Source organism: Strix uralensis, chromosome 5 (genome assembly GCF_047716275.1).
Source record: "Strix uralensis isolate ZFMK-TIS-50842 chromosome 5, bStrUra1, whole genome shotgun sequence".
Taxonomy (NCBI): domain Eukaryota; kingdom Metazoa; phylum Chordata; class Aves; order Strigiformes; family Strigidae; genus Strix; species Strix uralensis.
The window spans coordinates 56998792-57026382 of record NC_133976.1 but is presented as its reverse complement, the minus strand read 5'-3'; the positions used below and the strand labels follow the sequence as shown (position 1 = coordinate 57026382).

Below are 27591 nucleotides of genomic sequence, written 5' to 3'. Positions count from 1 at the left end.
AGCATTGATGGGCTGTCTCTGTTCTAAGACTTCTCTCTTCCTTGTAGCAGGAATTGGAAACATTTTCGCTACTCAGTAATGGCACTTCAATCAATTTGTCAAACCAGGTAGAGTTTGCATCCTGTGGTTGTTACTGTTCATGGATTGTGCTGCTAGAATGTTTCACAGTTTTATTTACATGCAAATTTATAACTGTCTTTTAGGATTTAAATGTATTAATTAGTGTTTTCTGCTTTTAAGGAATATTGCCAAGGAAATCAATTTCCTTGAAAATATTTTTATGACAACATTTTTGATGACAGTAATTAGATCACTGAAGATAGTTATTTTTCGTAGGTATTGTGAATGTTTACTTTCCCTTGCATTTTAAATAAGTTTTAGGTTTCAAGTTTTTACATAGCTAGGGCGATGCTAAGTAAAAGAAAGTGCAACTGCCGAAGAAACATTCAAAATTAAATCACGCAATGTACTGAGCAAGGTACATAACCAGTTTATGTATTCTTTGTATTGTCCTGTCACCTGGGAGATACAGCTGGGCAGGGCACTGTACAAATACTAAGCTAAAATATAAGAAATTGCTGATTTCCTTGTTCCACCACTGGGCAAAAAAACCCCCGAAATGCTTGCTGTTTTTACAGGCTGTTTGGTACTTCATACTATACCTTAAACTAAACAAACTATAAACCCATAAAAATTGTCATTTTGTACAAGATGGGATACTAAAGAGTAAGTTTACATCCCACCATTCAGTGACTTGCCTTCACATCTTTCTAGGAAAGCCAGTCAGCTTTCTTTAATAATTGTGCTTAGTTTTTAATTTTAAAATCTTCCCTTTTGCAAGAAATGAAAATAGCACAAAAACTAGAAGTTGCAAAAACTACTGCAGTAGATGCAGTATCTCAAGAGTAATGCTTTACTTGTGCCTTTCTAAGCTTACACTGAAGGCACATGTACTTACCTCTGTTTACGTTTCTGTAAAATATGGGCTTATTTTATTCCTTGCCTGGAGCTCCAAGTCAGCAGTTGTCTTGGCGGAAACCTTTTCCTGTTTTGAGTTTTCTGTAAAAGTTTGTGGTTGTTCGATTGCAAAATATGTGAACTAAGAAAAGGAACGTTGTGTAAGATCAGGCTAATCAGATCTCACACTGCATGGTGCTGACCGATCAGTGTGTCCTGGGACGTGGGACATGGCGTTCTCATCCACATGTGAAAAAACCTTTTTCTATGTACAGATTTGCTCACATAGTTGGATATTGTGCAGGACTGGTATTCCTTTGCAGAAACAGGGTTTGTACACTGCTGGAGGTAAAAATTAATAGGCTCTTTGGATTAATGGCCTTTTAAAGTTTGCTGGGTTTGCTGCTCTTATACTGAAAGAGGCCATAAAAGAAAAGAAGGGGCCAGATGCATTTAGGAGTAGTAAAGAGTCTCATCTGTGAAGTGTGAATATCTTTTTAAAGATTAATTTCTGGTGATATTTTTCTCTCCCCTTTCCTACACTCTCTTTGCAGACCACTTCCAATGGATTGGGTTCGATAGATGACATCGAAACAGGTAAAGACATCTCTCTTCACTGATTTTTTTGTAGCTTCGGTAAGGTATCTGACCAGGCTGGTAGGCCTGAGAGGTTCATTGTCTTCATTTGTGTCTCTTTTGCATGCTTCTGGCTTTTGTAACTAGGAGGGGGAAAAAGGTGGTGGGAAGCAGGAGTGTTTTTCCTGCAGAAAGGTTTTTTGTCAAGGCCCAGTGAGAGACACTCTGGGAATTAAAAGGGTCTGCTGCGGTACACAGCTCTCTCCAGTTGTGCTTTCTTAAAGCTGGGCTTGGCAAAGCTTCTAAAACTCTGCTCCCAGCTAAAACAGTCCAGATAAAGTGAAGTTAAGGTTGTAGGCAGCTGTTTGTGCTTTGAGTGCATATGGTCCTCCAAGATGTTGAGGTGGAGGAAATGAAAACAAAGGGAGTTGGAGGGGACCCAGGGAGACCCATGTTCAGGGTTAGGCACCCAGGAGGCTCAGAAGAAGGGCTACAGTATTGCTTTTCTCATGCTGGGAAACAAGTGACCTTAACTCTGCCCCTGTAGAAAGGCTTGCTGCATGCTTTGCCCTTTGTTGTGTGCTGGAGCATTGAACTCCTGGCCCTGAGCATATCAGTCTTTGTTCCTTTGAAAGGTAGCTGTATGTGTGAAGGTAAGTGTGAAATCTTAGCACTGCAAGTAGCAATTGCTCTTTTTATAGAAAGAAGTTAATTTCATTATTAGGATGCTTTGGAAAACATATTAGTTCTCTGTTGAATGCCAGTTCAGTAACTGAATGCTGCATGCAATCATGAGACCCAGTTCTGTGAATTAAGGAGAGTTTTTCACATTGTCTTGCTATGCTAAAATGAACTGGACTCCTACTGCAGAGTAAAGAGTGGCTGTGTCCAGTAGGCTCTTTATCTAATCAGGACTTGGTGTAAGAGCAGCATGCTACCTTTGCTGCAGTTCAGGCAGAGAGAACCTTTACTGCTAGGAAATCCTTTCAAAAGCACTGAAATTACGTGTTATCCCATTGCCCTGAGAGCGGTGTGCCACCAGGAGGGCTGTGTATGCTGGGTACCTCAAGAGTTTCAGATTCAAAGCTTTTTTAGCAAGGTTTTTGTTGCTGTTGTTTTGTTTTGTTTTTAAGATGCAAACTCCTGAAGCCCCTTCCCCCATGCTTTGCTTAAAGTCATCTGATTAACTCAGCCCTGCCCTGCGCAGATCATGGCTCAGATCAGGCTCAGTATGGCCTTTGGCCAGCTAATGCACTAGGGAACCACTACTGTTTTGGGAAGCAGAGCTAGAAACAGGCCTTTCAAAAGCACTGTACTTGCCCCTCTGGGACAAGCAGGTGTATGACCAGAGAAGCTACCAGGTGGCGGTCATGGGTATGAGAGACTTGGTTCAGGGGAGCAGATGGACAAGACCCTCATTGAGCTTATAATAATAATACATGGGGCTTAGTGTCATGGCAGCGGCAGAAATCAGAGGGAGGCAGGTGTGTGCCTGTGATCCACTTTATTTTTTTAAGGTGGAGCAAATATTAGGTGACTGCAGGAGGTGTGTGAGCTTTCTGGAAGGAGTACATGAGGTGTGGGTATGGTGGCTGGTGAGTGAGGTCAGCAGATGGGGTGTCCTGAGGAAAGCAGGAATGAGAAAGGAGAGATAGGGGAAAAGATTGGACAGAGGGGAATGGGAGGAAGTGGCTGAAGGAATGACAGGGTTTGGGTGGTCAGGGAGAGGGCAGCAGACATCTTCTCTCTGCCCCTTTCAAGTAGTGGAACATGTTGGTCCCTCCTCTCCTCGCCCTTCACATGCACTGAGCTGTGGGGGGTCCTGCATCATTCTCTGCCTTTTGGTCATGTGTTCAGCTTTTCAGGGTTTTGGGCCTCTTAGGGTGTGTGAGGGCCTCTTTCCTCTGCTTCCCAGTCTGAGTGGGAACCGGAGGGCCTCATTCATTCCTCAGAGTTCTGAACTTCTGGATCCTTTGGGGCCCTCTCATTGTGAACCTTTTTGCTCCCCCCTGCACGTGTCCCCAGCCCTTCCAGCGTGTCCTGAACTTCTTGTTGGCCCCTGGAGGGTTCTTGACAATACTCCAGATTTAAACATCTGAAAAATGGGAAGGCACAAGCTGTCCCTTTGTACTGAGGGAAATCTGGCCAAGCTACCAGTGATGAGGCCAGCACCAAAGGAAGTTGAATGGCTGGCTCCCAAGTGCGGCTGGGGAGCCCGCGCCAAAGGAAGATGAGTTGAGAGAAGTCATTGCAAAGGGGGCATGGGGTTGGAGCCAAGCCTGATCTGAGGGGCAGCTGCAAAGCTAAGGACATTTACAGCCTTCCTTTTAGCCGCTGCCTGTGGGGAATGTGTCCAGCTGCAGCACTGAAAACCTGTGTTGAATCCCATAAGGTACAACATGCACTTTCATTTGATCACATGCATGAGGTTGTGGAGAGGGACCTGTGTCTGTCTCTTGCCACTTCCCTCTGCTTTCCCTGCCTTTTGTCACGACTCGGCCTCTGGTGCCTTGCACAGTGATCTCGGCTGTGGTCCATCCACATGGACCACTCACAACAAACACCAGAGGAAAGGTCGCAGGAGGTGGTGGTGTGCTCCTGGTGGGGTTAGAGATGAGGGGTCCTCCATGTGTGTGTGGTCTCTGCTGTTGTTTTGTTCTGGACTGGGGGGTTTGCAGGAATTGCTGATTTGCTGAGCTCTTTAAGAAGGGCACCAAGACAGTCCTCAGTCAGTGAACATGTGGTGTAGAGGATAGCAACATGGCTCACTCACCCAGTCCCAGTTAGAAAGGAATGACTGAGTTCTCATGCGGGCTGAGTGAGCAGAGCTTGTGCAGACAGGATGCGGCATTTCTTGCTGAATCAAGATTTGTGTCTCGGAAGCTTGTCTAGTTTCTTTCCCGTTCTTATCAGTCTTTCTAATAAAAGCTATTGTCTCTCCTTCCAAACCTTGTAGCTACAGTGCAGCCACTGCTATGCGGATGGAGAAGGTAGCATCTTTGTCTTATTTCTTTTCTTTTATTTCAGGACATCTGCACAGGGGCAGAATTAAGGTAGTTTGGGTGCTTGGTTTGAGAACTGCAAATGTAATGCTGCATTATCTGAATTTCTAACATTTGAACTTTTTTTTTTAACCTTTAATTTTTTTGGACAATAAAATGCTCTTCTGTGAAGAATATGTGCTTGTAACCTTAACTTCACTTAACAGAGGTTTATATTGCATGATGGGGACGTCTTACTGTTTCATTAATGTACTGGAGAGGCAAGGAAGCCTTAGGGAAAATCACTGCCTCTCTCCTGCCCCAGCCCTGGCTCACATAATTTCCCAAGGGGATGTTTGCTGCTGAGGTGTTGAGGGGGAATGTGGGCAGCAACCTCCCAGCTGTGGACAGCAGGAAGCACTCAAGATCAGGGAATTTACTTGGGTAAAGACAGTTGAGTGAGTCTGATGGGATTTTTTGGGGACACATTGTTAGCACAACCTGGTCTGAGCGTCAGATCTCTGACTCTCTTCCCAGCAGGATCTTGTGGTTTTTATCTTCTGCCTTTTAGGATGCCTGAGGTTTTAGAGAGGGTGTACGAGTAAGCAAGCTTTCAGCTGGGATATTGAAGGTTCAAGCAGCAGAGAAGGCAGTGATCTTTGCCAAATGCATTAGTGAGGAGCATCACCAGGTGGTGGCTTATACAGAAATTGGGCTATGTGCCTCTGGCCTTTAGTCCTGGCCACAGTGAATTCAGTAACTGCTCAGCCACAGGTTTTGTGTTGTTCCTGGTTACTGTACTGTGCTTGCTAAACCCAGACAGTGAGTCTGGGCACTGGCCCTTAGAGCATATTTTAGCTGCTGGTGAGCCATTGGAGACTGGGAACAAAAATGAAAGGGCAAGAACTCTTCAGACGAGAGCCTGTCCTCTCAGAAAATTGGCATCATTGTTTTTTGCAATTTGATGGAGTTGTACAATACTGTTTTTGCCAGGCTGTGCTCTGCTTGCCCCTGCAAGAGGCTCTTCTGGGTGACTGGCTCTGTTTTTCCCTCATCACAGACTGCTCTATGGACCTGCAGTGCCTCCAAGCTCCTGTGGCCGCCTCCATCCCTGTGAGCGAGGGGCTGGCCCCTTTGCCCTCTGACTCAGATGCAAAGGGCTTGCCTACTTCGCTCCCTGCCGCCAGCTTGCTCCCATCTCCAGACTGTGTGTCCTTGCCAGTGCCTGAGAGTGTGGAGGACTTCACAGATGGGGACATCATTGGGGAAGAACTGGACTCCCTCCTGGACTCCCTCGCCGAAGGGTCACCTTACCCTCTAGTAAGAGCGGGTGCTGCATGGGTCCATTGCTTCTTGTTCCAAACAGGTCCTTGGAGCACGTGGATATGCATGTTGCCTCTCTCTCTCTTTCTGTCACTCTTCCCTCCTAGCTATTCCTCTGGCAAAACTCATTCATTCCTTCCTTTATTTCTGCAACTGGCTTGTTAGTATCTAAAGAGCCTGCCTCCAAGCCTGCTTTGCTGTGTGCAACTTCATGGAGCTGCCCCTCAAAAGGTACCCAAGATAGCCTTCCCCTGCCATCACCTTACCCCTGGCCTCTGCTGTCCATGGAGTTGAAGCAGTCTTGAGAGTAGAAATGAGTGTGCTGTAGCAGGAATGATGGATGTATTTTATACAGTGGGCATGCTCTGATCTCCTTGTATTTTCTGCAGGCTGCATTCAGCCTGAGCTCTTTGAACAGGTCTGGGAGCTGTAGAGACAATCTGTATTCATATTTATGTTGAATTTTAGTTGACAGTGTTGCTGATGTTACGTGAGACAACTTGGGTCTGGAAGCAATATAGTTATATTCATGAAGGACTCCTCTTGAGCCAAAAAGCTCTGAGGAGAGGTGCCACAAGTAGTGGTCATTACCCTGACCTCGGCTCTCTGTGTATTCAGCTGCACTGTTTCTTGACCTGAGCTGGTTTAAGTGCCTGGCACAGGACTCTGCCTTGCAGACTGATGAGCTCAGGTAGCCCAACACCTTCTCAGGGACCTCAGTCCAGACTGTGTGTGGTGAAGATAGATTGGAAGGTCTGTGGGAAGTCTGCAGGCAGATGGAGCTGCCGGGTATTCTTTTACTTCAGATAATACAGCACGCACCTGAGTGGGAGCCTGTTGCTCTCTGTGTTCACTCATTCTGTGTTCCTTGTTCCTAATATGCTGTTTATCCTCCCACTTCCTGATTCCCCAAAGTCTCTGGTCCAGGGCACCATTCCTACCAACCTGCCAACAGAGATGCCCCAGCTGATCCCTGTGTTTCCGGGGGGAACTCCACTGCTGCCCCCAGTCATGACAACCAACATCCCTGTCTCCACCCCACTGCCACCTGCCTCCTTCGGCCTGGTGATGGATCCCACCAAGCAGCTCTCCTCCTCCTCTGTCCTGGATGCCTTCGAGGCCCCGCCGGGAGGAAGTGGCGGCTCCACCTTAGATTCACTGGATTCCCTGGATCTGCTCCCCTACACAGACTCACGGCTTGATGCTCTGGACTCCTTTGGGACAAGCAGAGGGTCACTGGATGCCTTGGATTCCTTTGCCATTGGTAGGTGTGGGGCTGATGGGTTTTGTGCTGCTTTACCTGTGAACGAATGCCAAAATTATTTCCTTCAGTGCTGTGGACATGTCATATAGCTCTGTCTGCCGGTGCTGCAGAACAGGAGTACAAATGTAGAATGTCTTGGACAGAGCAGCTGAATATGTCTAGCTCAGGAGTAATGAGAAAGGCTATAGGTGTGTGTAATCCCAGATAACCAGTATGTGCATGGTGTGAAATCTCAGAGGAGAAAGGAACACAAAGGTATATAATGACGAGCAATGAGATTTAAACCTGGCTTGGTGTCCAGAACACCTCCCTTGCAGAATTTCCTAGGCTATAACATGATTCCTCCACCCTCCCCAATGACTCTGACATTTTGGACCAAATGAGCAAAATCCTGGTGACTGTTTTAGATGATATAGGGTTGTGCTGGGAGGAATGATAGAGGCCAAGGTGGGACTCTCCCATCGCTGGATTCAGAGCAGTGAGTGGGGCACTGCACTCTCATGTCACAAGGAACAAAGCTGTGGAGGATGGTTGGCAAAAAGTAGGTCCCCTTCTGTCCCAGGAGGAAGGCCAGGCTTACTCTTGTCTAACTTGTCCCCAGTGTGGCAGCAAAAGTATTTTGAGAAGAGCAGCAATTGTCCAGTCAGCACTTCGAACACTCAGATTCACCTCAGCATTAGGCTACCTTGGAGTTGTCACCTTGGGAATGCCAGCGCTCAGAAACAGAGAGTTGGGTTCAGTAGGGTTTGGGGAACAAGGAAGCCTTTCCTGGAGTTTTTCCAAGACTTAGACAGGTGGTTTGGGGAAAAAAGTACTAAAATGTTATGAAATAAATAAAGCAAATGGATTTAATAAGCATTTGTTTGTCTTTTTGTGAGCAGAACTGCCTCTGAAAGTGAAATGATTGTTTTTGTTTTGTGGGACTTTTTTCCCCTTCTTTTGCCCAGAAGAAACTAGCCCTCAGGAACTGCGACACCCACCTGGCAGCCAAAAACCATCCCCCGTGGTGAGTGAGCCGCTTCCCCGTGCTGATGTCCCAAGGTGCTCTGGAGCCAAGGTAGTAGTGACTTGGGTGATGTAGGTAATTTGGGCCCCTCTTCTTAACCTGCCCCAGTGAGTGTTGCCTCCCATGTGGCAAGGCAGGTAAAGATTTCCCCAGAGTTAGTAGGAAGACATTTGTTCCATCTTCATTTTTGTCTGCAACTGTGCATATTGCCATGGTAAACATGGTGTGACCTAGGTTGTAGGCTCAATGGTGGATCATGGAGGCCAGTGACCCACTATATCTGGCAGCCACATAACACAGAAGGATGGGGTGGAGTAAGCCAGCTTTGTCTTAAAACTAGTGAGGTTCTTTGCTCCTCTCTGTCCCTGTCAGGAGGCTTTTCCAGATACACTGTCCTGCGTCTGTCTCGTGTTTCCAGTCTTGGAGGAAAAGGGGAGGATTATCTATGGTTAGCAAGCTTGGAACAAAAAATATTCTTAAATTCCTGGCATCCTGCTAACCCTGTTATCTCAATCGGAGCCAAGTCTTTGTCCTCAGATTAATCTGCTCCCTGAAGACTCACTGATAAGTGGTTTGTTTTTTTCCCAGGTTGGGATAGGGTTGATTTGAGAGTCTTCAAATGCAGAGTTGGTCGTGATGGAAGGAGTGGGAAGGAGTGATGGGGGAATTTTGTTCTGTGGCTCATGATAGAAAACTGAGGTCCCTTACCAAGAGAGAAAGGGGCCTGTCTTTGAAGTGAACATACTGCGCTGTTTGTTATCCTTGAAAAGTTTGCGTGCAACTCTTTTGGAAATGTAGTTTCAGATGTGAACATTTTGATGAGAGAGGAAATGAGGAAGGTTTTTGAGAGACTGGACTGGAGCAAGGGATTAGAGAGGTTTCTTAGCCATGTGGTTGCAGAGCTGAGAAGTACGTGTGTTTTCACTTAGGTCAGCCTTGGTGGAGTGAGTCACCCAGCTGTGCCCAAAGTCACCGAGCACCTGCTGTCCCAGCCGGAACCAGTAATGCCGAACACAGCCCTACTGGTGAAGAACCCCTTGGCATCTACTCACGTCTTCAAACAAGCATGTCATATCTGCTACCCCAAAACAGGTGATGCATTTGCACTGCCACCCAGAGTGCTGGCATGGGCTAGGGTTTGCCTTTTTCTGGGCTGATGGGATTATTCTCTCCTGCAGGGCCCAAGGCTGGTGATTACACTTATCGGGAAGGCTTGGAGCACAAGTGCAAGCGGGACATCCTGCTGGGCAGGCTGAAGAACTCGGAAGACAAGACCTGGAAGAGGATCCGTCCTCGCCCAACTAAAACCAACTTTGTAGGATCCTATTACCTGTGCAAAGGTGATCTGGAGAGGATAGGGCTGTTGGTGGCTGGGAGGGTGCTGTACAGAGGTTGGGAGGGGACTTGCAATTGGTATCACCTGCTGTCTTTGGGGTCTTCATGTCCCATCAGTAGCCCATGGACTGGGAGGCTCATTGAAAGGCAATGAGCTCCCATGCTGGGGAGAGCAGGCAACTTTTAAAGTGGTGGAGCAGAAGAGTTACAAAGGCATAATGAAGTGCTGTGCACAGCCAAGCACTCAGAGCTGCCCCGTTGACATGGGCTTTGCTGAGAACCTGCCATCTGTACATGTGCCTGCATTAGTCCCACTCCACCCAGCAGCCCCATGGCAGGGCTATGGTTCTGCCTAGGGAAAAGTTCTTTCTGCCTGCTCCTTTGCTTCAGCCCATCCCTCCATATGTGCAGGCCATGTGAGTGGACTGGTCCCTGAGGTAGTGTTGTTACAAAGTACCTAATGAGGTGGGGAGATTGCAAGAGCCGAGATAACAGGGCTTCTTAGTGCTGGGACACTAGGAGAACTTAATCTGGGTTGGCTTTAAAAGAGATTGGTTCAGTTGTGGTCTGTCCCTGGCCAGACACTGAATTAAATCAGGCCTCCATTTTGAGATGGGTTCTACAACAGACAGCATTACTTCAGATTGTCACCAATCAGTAGTTTGCATTAACTTTCCTGAATGTCTTGGTGTAGACAAACTTGGGGGCAGATGTCTTCTTTTTTCTTTAACTTGGTGTTTTCTTGCTTTCAGCTCCTTGTGAGGTGTGGGCAGTGGGAGGAGACAAGAGAGAGTTTAGTTTCTGACTGGGCCGCCCTCCCTGTGTGGTGGTGTGTGCTGTTTGTTGCTTTGTAGATATGCTTAACAAGCAGGACTGTAAGTACGGGGATAACTGCACCTTCGCGTACCACCAGGAAGAGATCGACGTGTGGACGGAGGAGAGGAAGGGGACCCTCAACCGTGACCTCCTCTTTGACCCACTAGGTGGGATCAAACAGAGCAGCCTCACCATTGCCAAGCTCCTCAAGGAACATCAGGGCATCTTCACCTTTCTCTGTGAGGTACAGAGCTGGTGGGAGGGAGCATGCACCCTTCATCGTCTCCTCAGTATGTATCTGGACCATTGATTTGTTGATAGTTGCCATCACGGAAACACGATGGGATGACTACACAACTGAAGTGCTATGATGGATAGCTATAAACTCTTCAGAAGGGTTAAGGAAGGACGGAGAGGCAATGGGGTAGCCTTGTATGTTAGGGAGCATTTTGACTGTCTAGATCTTAATGATGGTGATGATAGGGTTGGGCGTTTATGGGTAGAAATCAGGAGGAAGGCCAACAAGGCAGATATCATGGTGGGAGTCTGTTATAGACCACCCAACCAGGATGAAGAGGCAGACAAAATATCCTGTAAGCAGCTGGGAGAAGTCTTACAATCCCTAGCCCTTGTTCTTGTGGAGGACTTCAGCTTACCAGATGTCTGCTGGAAATACAGTACAGCAGAGAGAAAACAGTCTAGGAGGTTCATTGGAGTGTGTGGGAGATAACTTCCTGACACAGCTGGCAAGTAAGCCAACTAGGGAAGGCACCCTGCTTGTGGGTAATGTGATGGTTGGAGGCCCTCTTGGGCATAGCAGTCACAAAATGATAGGTTTTGATTCCTGGAGAAGTAAGGAGGTGGGTCAGCAGAACTGCCACCTTGGACTTCTGGGTGGCAGACTGTGGCCTGTTTGACAGAGTCCCTTGGGAGGCAGTTCTGAAGGGAAGAGGAGTCCAGGAAGGCTGCACATTGTTCAAGAAGGAAATCTTAAAGGCTTAGGAACAGGCTGTCCCCATGTGCCAAAAGATGAGTTGGTGGGGAAGAAGACCTGCCTGGCTGGAACTCAGAATAAAAAGGAGAGTTTATGACCTTTAGAAGAAAGGGCAGACAATTCACGAGAACTACAAGGATGTCGTGAAGTGACACAGGGAGAAAATTAGAAGGGCCAAAGCCCAGCTAGAACTTAATCTGGCTACTGCCATAAAAGACAATAAAAAATGTTTCTATAAATACATTAGCAACAAAAGGAGGACTAAGGAGAATCTCCATCCTTTATTGCATGCGGGGGAAACATAGTGACAAAGGATGAGGAAAAGGCTGAGGTACTTAATGCCTTCTTTGCCTCAGTCTTTAATAGTAAGACCAGTTGTTCTCAGGATAGGCAGCCCCCTGAGCTGGAAGACGGGGACAGGGAGCAGTATCAAGACCCCATAATCCAAGGGGAAATGGTTAGCAATCTGCTATACCACTTAGACAGACACAAGTCTATGGGGCCATATGGGATCCACCCAAGGGTACTGACAGAGCTGGCGGAAGTGCTCACCGAGCCACTTTCCATCATTTATCATCAGTCCTGGCTAACAGGATGGCCCAGTTGACTGGAGGTTAGCAAATGTGACGCCCATCTACAAGAAGGGCTGGAAGGAGGATGTGGGGAACTATAGGCCTGTCAGTCTGACCACAGTGCCAGGGAAAGTCATGTGTGTGACAACCAGGTGATCAGGCCCAGTCAGCATGGGTTTATGAAAGGCAGGTCCTGCTTGGCTAACCTGATCTCCTTCTGTGACAAAGTGACCTGCTGAGTGGATGAGGGAAAGGCTGTGGATGTTGTGTACCTAGACTTTAGTAAGGCCTTTGACACTGTTTCCCCCAGCATTCTCCTAGAGAAACTGACTGCTTATGGCTTGGACAGGTGTACTCCTCGCTGGGTAAAAAAACTGGCTGGCTGGCCGGGCCCAAAGAGTTTTGGGGAATGGAGTTAAATCCAGTTGGCAGTTGGTCACAAGTGGTGTTCCCCAGAGCTCAGTACTGGGGCCAGTTCTGTTTAATGTCTTTATCAATGATCTGGACGAGGGGATCGAGTGCACCCTCAATAAGTTTGAAGGTAACACTAGGTTGGGCAGGAGTGATGATCTGCTTGAGGGTAGGAAGGCTCTACAGAGGGATCTGGACCAGCTGGATCGATGTGCTGAGGCCAGCTGCATGAGGTTCAACAAGGCTGAGTGCCGGGTCCTGCACTTGGGTCACAACAACCCCCAGCAGTGCTACAGGCTTGGGGAAGAGTGGCTGGAGAGCTGCCAGTCAGAGAGGGACCTGGGGGTGTTGGTCGACAGCCAGCTGAATATGAGCTGGCCATGTGCCCAGGTGGCCAAGAAGGCCAATGGCATCCTGGCTTGTATCAGAAATAGCGCGGCCAGCAGGACTAGGGAGGTGATTGTCCCCCTGTACTCGGCACTGGTGAGGCTGCACCTTGATTACTGTGTTCAGTTTTGGGCCCCTCACTACAAGAAAGACATTGAGGTGCTGGACCAAGTCCAAAGAAGGGCAGTGAAGCTGGTGAAGGGTCCAGAGCATGTGTCTTATGAGGAGCGGGTGAGGGAACTGGGGGGAGAAAAGGAGGCTCAGGGGAGACCTTATCGCTCTCTACAACTACCTGAAAGGAGGTTGTAGTGAGGTGGGTGTCAGTCTCTTCTCCCAAGTAGCAAGTGATAGGACAAGAGGAAATGGCCTCAAGTTGCAACAGGGGAGGTTTAGTTTGGATATTAGGAAAAATTTGTTCACCAAAAAGGTTGTCAAGCATGCCAAGGAAGTGGTTGAGTCACCATCCCTGGAGGTATTTAGAAGACGTGTAGATGTGGTGCTTAGGGACATGGTTTAGTGGTGGACTTGGCAGTGTTAGGTTTATGGCTGGGAGTGTTTTGACCTTCACTGGAGACATCTGAATATCCTGGGTATCAGCTGCAGACTTCTCAGCAGTTACCTGAAAAATTTTCTTCATGTAGGACTCGGGTCCATGCCTGGTAGCTCCCCAGGACTCCTCTCAGGCATCTCCAGGACTATTTTGGCCTCCTCTGGGGATGGATGAATTCTCAAGTAGCAGCCCCAGACTCCTCTAAGGTTGCTAGTGAAGGCGTTTTGTCCATGTTGGAGGCAGGTCGATACCCTGTAGCTCCCCGGAACCTCTCCCAGGCAGCTCCAGGACTGTTTCTGACTTCCCTGGAAACAGCTGAAATCTTGGGTAGAAGACACATTCAACTCCTAGGCAGTTACCTGAAGAGTTTTGTTCATGTTGGAGGCAGTTCCATGCTCAGTAGCTCCCCAGGACTCCTCTCAGGCATCTCCATTCTGGTTTCTTCTGGAGACCAGGGGATTCCCTGGTAGTACCCCCAGACTATGCTAAGGTAACTACCTGAACAGCAGTGTGTATGATGGGGGAAGGTTAAAGGTCTTTTCCAACCTAAATGATTTTGTGATTCTATATGTCCCAGCCAGTGCCCTGCTCCCAGCTGCGTAGGAGAAAGGAGAGGCAGTTTTCCTCCTTAGCCCTGCACCTGACCCAGGTGCACAGAGCCTCATGGGATCACCGGTCTCTTCATCTGTCTTGAGATGTTGCTTTGAATTGTAATTTAGCCCCAGCTACTTTAGAAATCAGAACCCCATAATGCAACAAATTCCCACTGGATGTCTGTGCTGAGCCACTGAGTCAGTCAGTTAAGGATTGGCTTGTACCAACTTGATGCTCTGCAGCAGAGAGTTCCCCACACTGCCAGTGGTACATGTAAAGAGACATGCTCTTTGCTGTGAGCTGGCTGTTCTTTTATTTCTCCCCACCATTTCCCCCTTGTTCTTGCTCTGTTGGCTAACTGGGAAAGAATATGTGGCTCTGATCAAAATTTTTCCAACCACAATGGAAAAGTACTCTTGAGAATAAGCCAAAAAATGTTGTCCAGAAGCTTTTCTAAAAATTCGCTTGCTTTATTTTAAAGCCCGACCACAAAGTTTTCACCAGGCTTCTTCTAACTTTGAACATTAGAATAGGCTGGCTCTGGTTCTTCTTCCCCTTCCAAGTGAAGTGGCTCAGGTTCACTGCTCTCTAAGATTTTCCCAGCATGCTAATTTTTCTCTTCTCAGATTTGCTTTGACAGCAAACCCCGGATTATCAGCAAAGGGACCAAGGACACACCATCTGTCTGCTCCAACCTTTCTGCCAAACACAGTTTCCATGACAACAAGTGAGTGAACATTTTTTTGTGCTGATGGGAGCAATCTCTTACAAGTCCAGCCAGTTTAACTCCAGGGCCCTGGTCTCTTTCTCTGGTTCCTCCCTGTGGGTTCCAGTCATAGCAGCTCAAAGGATGATAAATAGCACTGTGTGCTTCACCCTGTGTGTTTGCTCCTGGTGCTGAGGGATTTCAGGCATCAGCAAAGCCCTTTGGAGTCAGTCTAAGCTTTCCATGGACTTAATTTGCCTTTGAGTTTGGCCTTTACTTAAAGGTCAAACCAAAGATCCTCTAGCTCAGGATCCTGCCTCTGACTGGCTGGTAATGAATGTTTAGGAAAACAAGTATAAGAAACATGTCAAGTACACAGTAATACAACCCCTTCTGGTTCCTGGCAACCTGAGACTTAGGGACTTGCTGAACCAGAGGAGTTGGTATCTTTGCTGCATATTTTGAAATGTCTGATCTCTGAACTTAAGCAGAGCATCACCCATGGACTGAGGAGGTTGAAAATACCTACCTAGGGTCGATGGGGTGGGAGGGCAGGGGGTTGGTTTTCCCAGTGGGAGTCTGCCTCTCCCAGAGTTGATTTTCTGTGTCCTTTGCCTGCCCAGTCAAATGTCTGAAAGTCACGTATAAGGAGGAGGGGGTGAAGATTTGATCCTCTGTTGCTTCATATTTCTCTGGCCTGGCTGCAGGTGTCTGGTTCACATCGTGCGTTCCACCTCCCTGAAATACTCCAAGATCCGCCAGTTCCAGGAGCACTTCCAGTTCGATGTGTGCCGACATGAGGTGCGTTACGGCTGCCTGCGTGAGGACAGCTGTCACTTCGCTCATAGTTTCATTGAGCTCAAGGTCTGGCTGCTGCAGCAGTATTCAGGTGGGTGTGACTTGGTGCAGAGTTGGTGATGTATACACCCAAGTTTCCCCCAGTGTGTACCCAGGGCCAGCTGAGAGGAGAAGAGGGTGATTTTGGAGTACTGAGAAGTTGTCACTCACTTGTGCATGTACTTACTCTGTCTCCTCAGGGACACAGAAAAGAGGGCCAAGGTGTTCTCTGAGATGATTTGGCCCTTGTCCCTTTATATGTGCTACTGAAGTTGGCAGACCAGGAAGCCTTTACCCTGGGACCAGCTGCATAAGTTGAAATGATTATTAGGTAGGGCTGAATCCCCAGAGGTGTTTTGGTGCTTAAATCCTGTGCAAGACCCTAAATAGCGATTGGGCCCCTGAGTGAGCATCTGGTGCAGTGAGAATGGCAGCATGCGCAGGTGACAAAGCAGTTATATAAAGGAAGGCTGTGCATCTCCAGTTTCTCTAAACAAATTCACAAACAGTGGGAAATGGCAAGATACTTGGTGTTTCCCAAAAAGGATTTGATGACATGCCTCTGAAGAGGCTATTGGAGAAATTATATTCAGGTCACTGCCACATCTGGCACTCTCTGACATGTTGGAGGGTTTCTCTTGGTGCTCTCCTGTTAACGGAGTAGATGGTGATATGCCCACAATGCTACCTACATCTTTTTTCACCACAGGGTCTTGGTTAGCGCAGGACCTAGCTTGGTAATTGGGAGTACTTCAGAGAGGAAACACATTATGGATGTTTCTCACCATTCTTTGTTGTAATTGGGGGCAACTTCTTTAATTTATTCTTCAAGCGCCTGTCATTTGTTCAGTGCAGTCCTTGGCTTTGGCTTGGCTCATGAGGGACAGTGATGAACAAGTAGCACACTGTGGGGAATGCCATTTGGCCTCACTTACTTGTGGCCAAAGGAAATTAAAAAATTACTCCACCAGAGTTTCTAAGACAGCATGTTGCCTGTGAGCCATATGCCACCATTGCTGCCCTACATGCTTATGATAGTGACTGTAGTATTTTGAACACTCTAATATTCAAGCATCTTGCTCTTTTCCCCACCCCATGGTTGGTTTATTTCTGTTGGTGTTTTTTTTCAGAAAAATTTTCTTTGTTCCCTCCCTCCCTATTCCTTCCTCTTCGGCCTGTAGAAGAAATGGTTAGATTGATTTTTGCTTCTTGACTTCTTTACTTGAAGAAGTGATTTCCAAAGGGAAGGTTGAGGAGGTGAAACAAGCCATGAGTTTAGCTGCAGAGGTGGTCAGTAAGCCTTGTGCTTATTCCCATCTTTTCCAACAATGGGAGATGCATCATCTTTTTGGTTTTTGGGTTTTTTTTTTCTGTGAGCCTGTTGTCCTTGTGAGTTTGCCTTCCTGGAGTGGTAGGTTATTACCTCTCTTAAGTGTAGCCCTTGTTATGGAAACAGAGGTGACAGGTAGTTGTTGTCATTCTCTGGGAATGCTTTAGCTTTGGAGCAGAGAGTTTGATTTGGGTACTGTTTGCTTGGCAAGAATAGGAAGGGAGCATCATCCATAGAAGCTTGCATTTGAAATCAGTGGGCTGTTGCATTTCACAGTCATTTGAGCTTTTACAGAGCTTGTGACTATGTTCGTGGGGATAAAGGATTGTATTAGTGGAGTAAAGGTTCCCAAAATGTGGACAGGCAGGACTGTTTTCTTGTTCACTGTGGCTTTTCACAGACATATCTTGCTATTTTCTTCCATCAGTGGAAATCACAGAGTCTTTGTCCTCACTAATGATGTTGTGAAAGATGCTGAAATGTTATAAGTAATCAACACATGGGCCTTCTGGTTCCCAGATCATCTTTTTGGGACCGTTCATGCTTTGGAGAGCTGGTGTGTTGGAAAACATCCTTTCATATTTGGGATGGGTTTTTTTCCTAACCACCACATTTCTAGACCATGTTGTTGAGTTAGGTCAGATTGCTGGGACTGGAAGAAGGCAGTCACTTGCTAAGAACTTAATTTGAAATTCAGTCTTCTGACAAGAGCTGTATATGCTTCTCCTGTTGGTTCTGCACCCTGAGGATCACTGCAGGTGTGCAGAATGGAGAAGATGGGAGCTGCTTTGGCCCTTTCTCTGCCAGGTCCAGTGCAGCACGTCAACTTTTTGCTGTGGTTTTCCCAGCTTTACAGTTCTTGTCCCCGAAGTACAGATCAATGTTGTGTCCAGCCCTGGAATACTTGGACACAGAAGAGGGAGTTGCAGTTTTTCTAACTGTGCGCAGTTTCTTCTGGGATTAATGGTTAAGAAGAAGAAAGTCCACGAACAGCCCTGATCTGGAAGTAGTACCAGCTATGCAGCAGCTGCCATTTTGGAGGCCTGAGCAAATGTTCTTGAAGAATGGGAAAGTTCCCTGAATACTTCTCATCCTGTCCAAGCCCTGTACAAACAGCAGTATTGTTGCCTGGCAAGCGCCTGGACAGCTGAAATCACAGATGGGGAACCTGGGGTCAGGAGTGCTGTGACTTACCAAAGTTACACACAGCCTAAGCTGAGATGAAAAATTGTGTTTGCTGGCCCTTAAGTTCTGAAACATCATGACTCCCAGATCAAAGATCATGCCCCTGTGGCATGCCTGAAGAACACCTCACTTCAATAATAAAAGCTGTAGGCAAAAGCAAAGCAAGCAGTTTTGCAAACTCTCTGTGCTGGGGGTGCTGCATCAAGGCCATCCTCAGCACCCCACTTGTTGCAGTCAGCTGGTCATTGTAAGATACTTGCTTCAGTTTGTTTTGGCAGCTATCATGGGTCTTTATAGCACTTAAATAACGTGGCTTTTTTGTAACAGAGTCCTCACATTGACTGGACAGTTCCTACTCTTACATACTTTCTCCTGCTGTTTAGTGGTCTGCGAATTGTAGCACCCATATAGCTGGTTGATGCTGGCAGAGGCTGTTCCCTCACCACCTGAGTTGATCAGGAGCTGATTCCTTAGATAAGGTCTGACGAACCCTTCTTCTTGTTGTTTGATATTGCACTTCTGATTCCTGAAACCTTGCAGATCTTTCCTTGCTGGTTACATACTAGCCACTGTCCTTAGCTAGTCTTTCCTTGCTACCTTGGTTGTGCTTGGAGTTTGTGTTGAAATTCAACTTTCCACTTCGCCTATTGATTGATGGGCGGCCTCCACAACTTAAAGTGTGTAACAGGCTAATTAATCCCGGCATGGATTTGGTGAGACTTCTGAGGTCTTGGAGATGCTAGATGTGATCTTCCAAGCTAGTGGCAAAAACTCCAATATACAGTAGATCAACAGTAACAAAGCATTGTCTTCAGGGCCTTGGGTAGGATCTGTTCATACGTTGTTGGGGGACAGCCTTGGAAAGGTCATGACCGTTAGTCAAGAATCATCATCTTGGAGGCAGCATCTGGGTCCTTTGCAGACAGCCTAAGCAGAACGCCAGGTCTGCCTGAGCCCAGGAGACTGAACTGTTCCCCTTTCATTTGGCTTGTGTGAAGAGAGGAGCTTCCTTAGCCTATGCTTAAATACATTCTGTGGTGGGTCCCCTCACAACCCATGACCTGACATTACTGGTGGGAGTGTTGGGAGCTGTCAGCCACACAGGTGTTACTAAGCCCCAACGTAGGAAGTCCTGTAACCCTTCCCTCCCTCTCTTCTTTTGGCCAAAGCACGGTAGCTCAGTCCTGTCTCCTTTTGTTCCCAGGAATGACCCATGAAGATATCGTGCAGGAATCAAAGAAGTACTGGCAGCAGATGGAGGCACATGCCAGCAAACCAGCCAACAGCATGGTAAGTAAGGTGCATCTAGGGCTTGCAGCCTGGTTTTGCTCCCAACTGTTCCAGCACTTTCTCTTTTCCTCCCACTGCTCTGCCTGACAGGTCCCAGGCAGACCAGGCTGGCCGTTGAGGAGGAGGACAGCTGAGAGCTTTCCTGGTTGCAGTGGTAGCGATGAGCTTTGTGCCTTGTTTTGCAGCATTGTTATCTGCTCTGTTCAGTGGTGGGGTAAAGCCTCCAGAGCAGGGAGGGCAATGCACAGAGAGTGGTGTTTTCTGTGACACCTTGCTGGTGAAACTGGGAGACGTTGGAGACTGTGGCCACACAGAGTGGGGACCAAAGGTGTCCTGCTGCCCTTTAGTGGCCAAGGGACGATATGGCAGTTCGAAGGACTCTTAAGAAATGAGTCATGACCCACAGGACTGCTCTAAACACAGAAGTGGGTGGAACTTGCAGCTCAGGTGCTGTTGAAGCTGGGCAGAGATCTTGGTGGCACTTTGCCAGGAGGCTGTGAGCTTTGCCTCTCTTTGTGCCACCAGTCTCTCAGTGTGGGAGAAGGTGCCTCTGGCTGCACCCTCTAGCACTGCCAAGAGCTTTCTCTGGAGAGGTGTGTTATAAGCAAATGGCACCTCTTTGTTTGCTTTCTTCCAACCTGTTGGCAAGGGTGGTGCTGCCTTACCTCTTTTTTTTTTACTCAAGGGGTGTAGGAGCAGAGCCCACCCAGTGAGGACAATTCCCAGCCCAGCCCTGAAGTTGAACTAAAGCAGTTTTGCCATTAGAACAGGAAGTTTTTTGTTCTTTAATTACTTTTGGAAGATATGTCTGATGGGCTGAGAAACTTCATACCTCCCAGCAAGCTCTAGGAGTAGGAGCAATTCTCTCCCTGGCAAAATGGTGGGGGAAAGTGTTGTGAATCCTTTTTGTTCCCACTTGACAGATTTCTTTCCCCTTGTGGAGGCCTGAGCTCACCACCCCTTGGTCTGTGCTCTACTGTCAGAGCAAGGGTGCTTCACTTTTGTTTGGTACCTCTCACCTAGGAGTCCCTCTGCAGAGACCAGCAGCGAGTGCAGCCTGTGAGCACCCTGAGAAGGACGTGTTTTGTAGGAAAGGGATCTGAGTCACTCACGTGGTGTGTACCAGCTTTTTTATTTGGCTAGGTTACGGGCCAGCAGAAGTGTTCTGAAGGCTGTAGGGCACTGATGCTGGGGAAAAGCAGGTCTGATGGCGATGGGTTAGCCCAACAGGAAAGATGTAGGTTACTGCACTTATGCTTACGGTCTCTGTGTCTACCTATGTACTGGTTATGCTGCATGAGATGGAGCCATCTTTGAGGAGATGCTCAGCAACATACCTGTGCAGCCTGTTCTGCTGTTGTGGTCTGAAATGGTTGGGGGAGGGCAATGGGAAGCAGCAGTCCAGGGTAACCAAGGTCTCTAGTTCCCAAAGCTGTCTGACTTGCTTAAGGAATATGTTCTAGACTCTCAGTAAGCTGAGAGGACAAGTTCCTACAGGCTGTATTATATGAGAAGTGAGTCTGGATCTGAATGGTCCCTGCAGACAGATCTGGCTATGATCTCCTTCTACCTGGTGTGGGGACAGAGGCAGCTGCCTGCATTTCCACAGTGCAGAAAACTAAGTGTAAATTTTCAGCAGTTTGTGACAGTAGTTGGGTTTATATCACCAATCCCTGCCCCATGGAGAGTGAAGTCTAGTGACTGGTTCTGTCCCGCCTGCTGTGGATCTGCCTGCATCTTCCAGAAAGCTCTGTCTTGTCATTCTCTGTACATAATCTGCAGATAAAAAGAAGATAGATGGACAGCTGTTTTCCTGTAAGCCTTCGCAGCTTCAAATTCACCTTTGTCTGAAGGTGCTGCTGCTGGAAGAACAAGTTGTTCAGTGGGCTTGGTCAGAGCACGTCCTCTGAAGCATGTGGGATCTGGGTGCTGAGTGAGGGTTTTGTTTCTGGCTGTTGGGGCTTGCAGGGGGCAGAGGATCAGGAAAAGAAATGCCAGTGCCAGCTACATCAGCTGTTAGGGGATGGGCAGAAAGCTACATTTTCTGGGCCCTGTGGACAGTGTTAGGGCTGATGGCCAATGGCAAAGTCTGGTTGTGCCCTGCAAATGCCTGCTGCAAAGCTGGACTGTACCCTCCACCCTTCCAGGACATCAATTTGTGCGGAGGCAAAGCAGCAGCCTTGTTGGTACAGTCCGAAAATGCTTACCAGCAGCACCATCAGTTGTCCGTAGGGATTGGTAGCCTGGCATTGGCACTGTGCAGGGAGGCAGAGTCAAGTCAGTCAGACGCAAGTGTTTGCAGACCTCGGCTTTGGCATCAGCACGTGCTCAGCCAGACGGCTGTGCTCCAGGATGAGACACTGGCTTGCTGTCGAAGACCCCGGGGGCAGAACTAACATATCTGTTGAGAGATGTTTACTTTTGCTATTATTTTCTCCCATCCAAGCAGGCTAACGTGACTCAGAGTTTTCTCAGCGTCCTTCCAGCTTTCGAAGTTGGCTGCCTGGCAAAGACAACTTCCCAGGAGTGCTGTAAAAGCAGACCCCTCCTTCCCACCATCCTGTGTGATCCACACCCACCCCGGTGCCCTCTGGTCAGCGGAAGCAAAGTCACTCCCAGGGATTTTGCTGCAGTTTTGTCACAGCTGCCAGTTGGACTCAGTTAGTGGCTGGGGCTATCCAGTTGTGGAGAAAAGAGGCAGGCAGCATACAGAGACCCAGCAGCTGTGACGATGCAGGTCAGGAGACTTAACAAGAAGTGGAAGATGAAGATACACTGCTTGCTAAACACCTGTCAGGGATCTTGCCCTTGGTCCCACAGATTTGGTCCCATAGAGGCTGCTGTAGGAGTAAACCCATTTGCTTCAGATTGAAGAGACAGTCAGCAGGAGAGACCGTTACAGGTAGCTGGGTGTCCTGCCATCACATCCCTAGGAACTGAGGGGTTTTAGCTCTAATTTTTTTCTGGTTTTCAAGGGCTATTCTGTTTCTACTCCACTAGCCAGCTGCAGAACCCCCATAAAAACTGGCTTCAGAAATTTAAGCATGGAGAGGAAAAGAAAGTCTCTAATAAGGGGTACTTGTACCTAAGTACGGCTTACTCATTTAGGTGGTTGAGTAACCTGGGCTCTTCATATAGTCCCCAAAGCATGTGACTCCTCCAGAGAGTATTTCAGTGTCACTGAGAGGGGTTCCTGAAGTTGGGAGACACAAGTGGCGGTGCTGGGACTGTTGCTTTCTGCAAAGCCTGAAGTGGAGAGCTGTCGTGCCAAAGGCATTTATTTATTTGGTTGCCATGGTGCATAGCTAACACTATATTGTCTGGCTTCATAGCAAGGGGTGGTGCCACAGCCCGAGGCACTTTTGCCTGGCTTCACTGCTAGAGCCTCATGTGATACTAATTTCCACACTGTTGGTTATCAGCAGCCTGCCAGGTATGTGTCTTGCCTTTACAAATACAGTCATGTAGCAGCAACAGCAGCAGCTTTGATTTTTTGCTTGACTTCTAATCCCCTGGGAGCATACATGCCCACTGGATTGACCAGCAGTTTGCATGACTCTGATGAAGAAATGCAAAGGGCTTCTTTTGGTTAAGAATTTGTGGAAAAAGCAGCCCAGATCACCAGAATTACCTGAGAAACATTTTCTTTAATCTATTGTGTCTTCTGGAGCTACTCAGTTTTACTTTTTCTTGGGTCAGTAGATTTGAGCCAAGCTTCCTGTCTGTGCTGAGAGATCTGTCGCCTGGAGGAAAGTAGAGCAGATAACATTGGGCTGATGAAAGGGAATGTGCCAGCAGTGCCATTTTGTTACTTTAGGCCTATAGGTTTGTTCAGTTGGTGGTGAACTGTGGCATAATTTCCTTTGGAGACCAAGTAGAGATTAAAACTACTGTTCAAAGGCCACACATCTGAGAGGGAGGCACCTTACTGCCTTCTGTGATATCCCAGGTCTCAACCCTGCTCATCCTGCAGCTAGACACTTTGATGTGCTCTAGGTGGTCACCAGCACTGATGAAAGCCGACAGATGAACAAGTCCCGTGCTGGATGCCACCAGAAAGGCTGCCCTGTGGGTGGGTAGGCCAGAATTGCCGCTGCTTTTCAAGAGAAATGATGGTTCTCTGGAGGGGTCCTTTTGCTGGGACATCCAGAGCAGTGATGGCCTCTTGTAGTCAGCACAGGCAAAGGTCAGCTCTCCGGTCAGTTTTTCACAGTGATGGAGAACCCTTCATGTGTCAGCTCTGCTTCTGTGAAAGACTGGGTCTGGAGGATGCAGAGTGGTAGTCGATAGCTTACGTGGCGTTTCCTGGGAGATGCTTTGATTCTGCACCACCTGTTTTCCCTTTGCCAAGGGAGGCGCATAGGGTCCACGCTACTGTTAATCAATTGCTGGCAGCAGCCTGCTCCTTGGGGTGGTGGGTTGCCTGTCTGCTCCTTATTAGATGCTCAGGGTTAGAAGTCAAGGCATGGCAGTGGGGGTGGGCTGCTTACGTTGTTGGCAGTCAGAGAGCTGTTTTACTGGTACGTGACCTTTGGTTTGGAAATGAACTGGAGACACCAGCCTCATGTCTTCCAGTGGTGGTACAAAGTGTAAACGGCTTTCCAGAGATTTGCTCAGGAAACACAAGGCAGCGATGATATGGGACTGACTCAATTTTTTTTCCCTCCACAATCTGTTAGTCATAATCCCAAAAGAGCCTTCTTGAGGAGACAGGTAGAAGGCCAATGAAGTTAAGTGGCTGAGAGGATATGAAATCTGTGAATTGACAGTTGTACCTCTGTCCAGAGATCATGATTAACTGCCTGTGAGGCCTGGTGCAAAGGAGCTGGGAGAGATGGAAACCTGCCCAGAAATGGCTTTGAAGGGTATTAACAAGAGGACCCAGCTCTGACGTCAGTGTGTCAAATGCTAGATGTGACATGAGCCTCTTGGTCCAACAGCTGGAGTGGGGGGTCCTGCACTGTGGCACAGCCTGGCCTCCTCCCAAGGGGGCTCTCTTGGCTGTGCGGCTGAGCTCTCGCCGTGGGTAGCGCGGGCAACAGGCATTGCCCTCCCTGCAGGGAAGTGGGCATTAAGAACTGGGGCAGGTCTCGCAGAGCTTGTCTGTACGTGGAGATATGCTGCAGAGGTTTCACAACCAGGCCTGGTCAGTGCTTGAAGCTGACTGTGCTTTCGTCCAGACGTCAAAGCCCATGAAATCATGCTGTAGCAAGTGGTGGTTTTGCTCCTGTCTGGTATCTCAATGGGCCACCAGCTAACACTGGCAAAGGAGAGCCAGGCTGTTTCTGGTTTAATCTGGCTTGTTGCTGGCACGTGGGCACGCAGGGAGCCACCAGTGTCTCCGTGGCAGTTTGGGGGGTGCATTTTGGCTCTGTTTGCCTGAGGCTGTGGTTCTTTTCCCCAGGCTTCTCCCCGGGCTCCCACGTCAAGCACCTTTGACCTCCAGATGAAATTTGTGTGTGGCCAGTGCTGGAGGAATGGGCAGCTGGTGGAGCCAGATAAAGACCTCAAGTACTGTAGTGCCAAAGCCCGCCACTGGTGAGCAATGCAACCTTCTCTTTTCCCCACCCCTCCTCAAGGGCAGGGATTTCTCCTCTTACCTTCACCTGGGCTTCATCTCTTTGGAAGAGGCTGTAAGGTTTCTTAGCAGCCTCTCACTGCTCAGGGTGTTTGTCACTATAGCAAGCATTGCAGATAGCTGTTTTCCAGTTTCCAGCTCTCTTCTCTACTGTTTGTATTTGCTGACAGCATTGTGCAGACTGTTTTGGTGCGTGCAGTTCAGCTCCCACAATTCCCTTTTTTCCCAGTTGCTATCATTTCTTCTTAGCAAGGTCACTAAGATAGTTCTCTTCTGCACTTGTTTATACTTCTAGTTGTTTGCAAACATCTGTCAGGTCACTATTAGCAATGATTCAAGGTATTCTGCTTCCTTTCAAATTAATTTCCTTGGCTTTTTCATTGCTTTGATTGCTGTTCTCTGATATGTCTTGTCTGTTTGCACCTCCTGGCTCCTGGGGGCCTGTGAGGATGTTCGGTGTGATAGAAGAAGAATATCAGCTGGGAAGTCACCATTAGGTGACTTTCCAACATGGAAAGTGTGGCACCTCTTAACGCAGGCAGCCTGGCAGGATAGGATGTAAGGTTTTATAGGACTTCACTTCCCATAACACAAGCCACAAAGGCACAGTCCGGCATCCTATTGCAAATGTAAGACCTTTGAGGAAAAAGTGACAGAAGCAGGAGTTGCTGGAGGAGGTGAGCAGGTGAGGATCACTTCCTGGAATGGGAAGGATAACACCTCTTTGTGCAGCTGCTGAATAGAGCTGGGGGTTTTTCCCAGAGTATCTTCTGGTGATCGCTTGCTGGTGCTGCAGGAGAATTAATACTTCCTGGCACCTGTTCATAAGACAGTGCTTGTAATGACTTGCATTTCTACTGCACCTTTCAAACAGAAAATATTCCTAAATGTTTTTCATGGATCTGATTGCACAAGAATTGGCTGTGTCAAAGGGTGGAATACAGTTGTTTAGTAATCCATGATGATGCCATGTGAGACTTTGGGGGGATCTTCTGTGCTTTTATGAGAAGAGATATCCCAAGAAATATGTGATAAGCACAGGGAGAAATCCTTCTAAACACCCTGCTTGTGGCTTCTCTGTCACAGGTGAGTGTGTCTAGCAGGAGCCGGATAGTGCAGGCACAAGCTGGACTGGAGGATCTGGTCATCTCTCAATATTTAAGGGTCTCTGAGGAGAACAAAACCTTGTTCTGCTCTTTCTTTTGCCTCTCTTGATTTATTCTCTCTTCTTTAGTTGGACGAAGGAACGTCGTGTCCTGTTGGTGATGTCCAAAGCAAAGAAGAAGTGGGTGTCTGTGCGACCACTGCCTTCCATCCGCAACTTCCCACAGCAGTATGATGTAAGCCCCATGCCCAGCACAGCCAGGTGCCCCTTCCCCTTCCCTCCCACCATGGTGCAGTGCTTTGAGGGCTGGTCCCTTGTAGACTTGGCAGGGAGGCAGCCACGTGTTGGCTGAGGTGGGAGGCAAGGACAGACTGATGGCAGCAAGGTCTCAAACACATCCAGCAAGAGGATGGAGCAGAAAAAGGAGCAGCACCTGTTTAAACTACTCTATGCACGTATGCAAGTTTCTGATGTTGCTGTTAATGCAGTCATCGTCTCAAGAAGTGGCTGGCACAGGGCTTGGGAATGAGATTTAAGTCTCCCCTTAGGTCAGGGTTTCTCAATGTGGGTGAGAGGCGAGACGGAGCGCTTGGGCGAAGCCTATCCCTGCCTTTGCTGTGGCTGTGCTGCTGTAGATTGTGAAACTTGCTCATGATGTGTTTTGAAAGCAAAACTAAGAACTCGGCTGAAAAGCCACATGTGAGGAAAACTACACATATCTAACCTCCAACCCCAGCCCTGAATATGGCGATTGATAGTTTCTCTCTCCCTTTTCTTTCCTTTCTCCCTGAAAGGAGAAAGCTCTTTCCTCCCAACCCTGTGGGATCTTCTGCCCCTTAGTCCGTGGGCAGGTGCAAGGCCATGTGCGAGACCTGGAGCGCTCTCCAGTTGCAGGCCAGTTGCTAGAAACTGGCGAGGGGAGCAAGTGTTATTTACAGCTGCTGCAGTAGGAGACGAGGCCAGCAGGTGAGTCGCAGATTGTGCAGCAAAGCAGGTTGTCATAAGAGTGTGTGTGTTGCCTGAGCTCTCACCCAACCTCAGCCAGAGAGGAACAGTGTTGTCTCTTCTCCAGCTGGTCTCCTCACCGCCATCCTCCTCTGGTGACAGGACTGGGGGAGAAGGGATGGTCAGTAAATGCGATGCTTGGAAAGCTTCTCATTTCCTCTGGCAATGATGCTGTTGGTAGCTGTGAGGTAAAGTTGTGCGTGTGCTAGTGCAGTCTAAGCAAACCGTAAGGCCACTCTTCACCCACTTGGAGATGGCTGGAGAATGAGTCACCTCTGAGGACCAGCAACATGACCAGCAGGAGACACTGTTGGGCTGATCCAGATTGCTCCCTGCTGTCTCGTGGGTACCTGCACCCAGTTGCCTATGGAAATGGCAACAGGAGAGAGGCCAGGTGCTGAACTGAGCTGCCTGTGTGTTTATAGGGAAAACTTACCCCTCATGTCATCAGGAGCTTGAGGAAAAGAAGCGTGAGTTAATGATGTATGAAGTGTCCTGCATGCAACCTCTCCTGTGTGCATTTTAATGCCCTGGCTGTATTTTTGAACCTGCTTTCCCCTCTAGCAAGGAGTGTTTGTGCAGATACTAAATTTTGCTCTCTGTCTTTTAACAGTTGTGTATCCATGCACAAAATGGCAGGAAATGCCAGTATGTGGGCAACTGCTCCTTCGCCCACAGCCCTGAGGAGAGAGACATGTGGACCTTCATGAAGGAAAATAAAAGTGAGTGGGGGAAACATGAGCCAGAGAGTTTGGGGAGCAGGAAGAGGACATTTAGGCAGTGGGTGCA

General features: G+C 48.1%; 1 protein-coding gene across 10 annotated transcripts in view; it reads left to right on the top strand.

Moving 5' to 3' along the window:
* Window positions 1-27591, top strand: part of ZC3H7B (zinc finger CCCH-type containing 7B) — a 53946-nt gene that overhangs the window by 18971 nt on the left and 7384 nt on the right. For 2 of the 10 annotated variants that reach the window (XM_074871044.1, XM_074871049.1), the window contains exons 7-20: window positions 48-107; window positions 1512-1554; window positions 5575-5834; window positions 6753-7101; window positions 8049-8161; window positions 9037-9199; window positions 9286-9447; window positions 10297-10502; window positions 14393-14493; window positions 15180-15361; window positions 19029-19114; window positions 24519-24652; window positions 25927-26032; window positions 27416-27524. In XM_074871044.1, the coding sequence (XP_074727145.1) occupies window positions 48-107; window positions 1512-1554; window positions 5575-5834; window positions 6753-7101; window positions 8049-8161; window positions 9037-9199; window positions 9286-9447; window positions 10297-10502; window positions 14393-14493; window positions 15180-15361; window positions 19029-19114; window positions 24519-24652; window positions 25927-26032; window positions 27416-27524 (2074 nt within the window). Of the gene's footprint in view, window positions 1-47; window positions 108-1511; window positions 1555-5574; window positions 5835-6752; window positions 7102-8048; window positions 8162-9036; window positions 9200-9285; window positions 9448-10296; window positions 10503-14392; window positions 14494-15179; window positions 15362-19028; window positions 19115-24518; window positions 24653-25926; window positions 26033-26591; window positions 26764-27415; window positions 27525-27591 lie in introns of those variants that run through there. The other 8 variants (XM_074871052.1, XM_074871053.1, XM_074871047.1 and 5 more) reach the window with 8 other exon arrangements.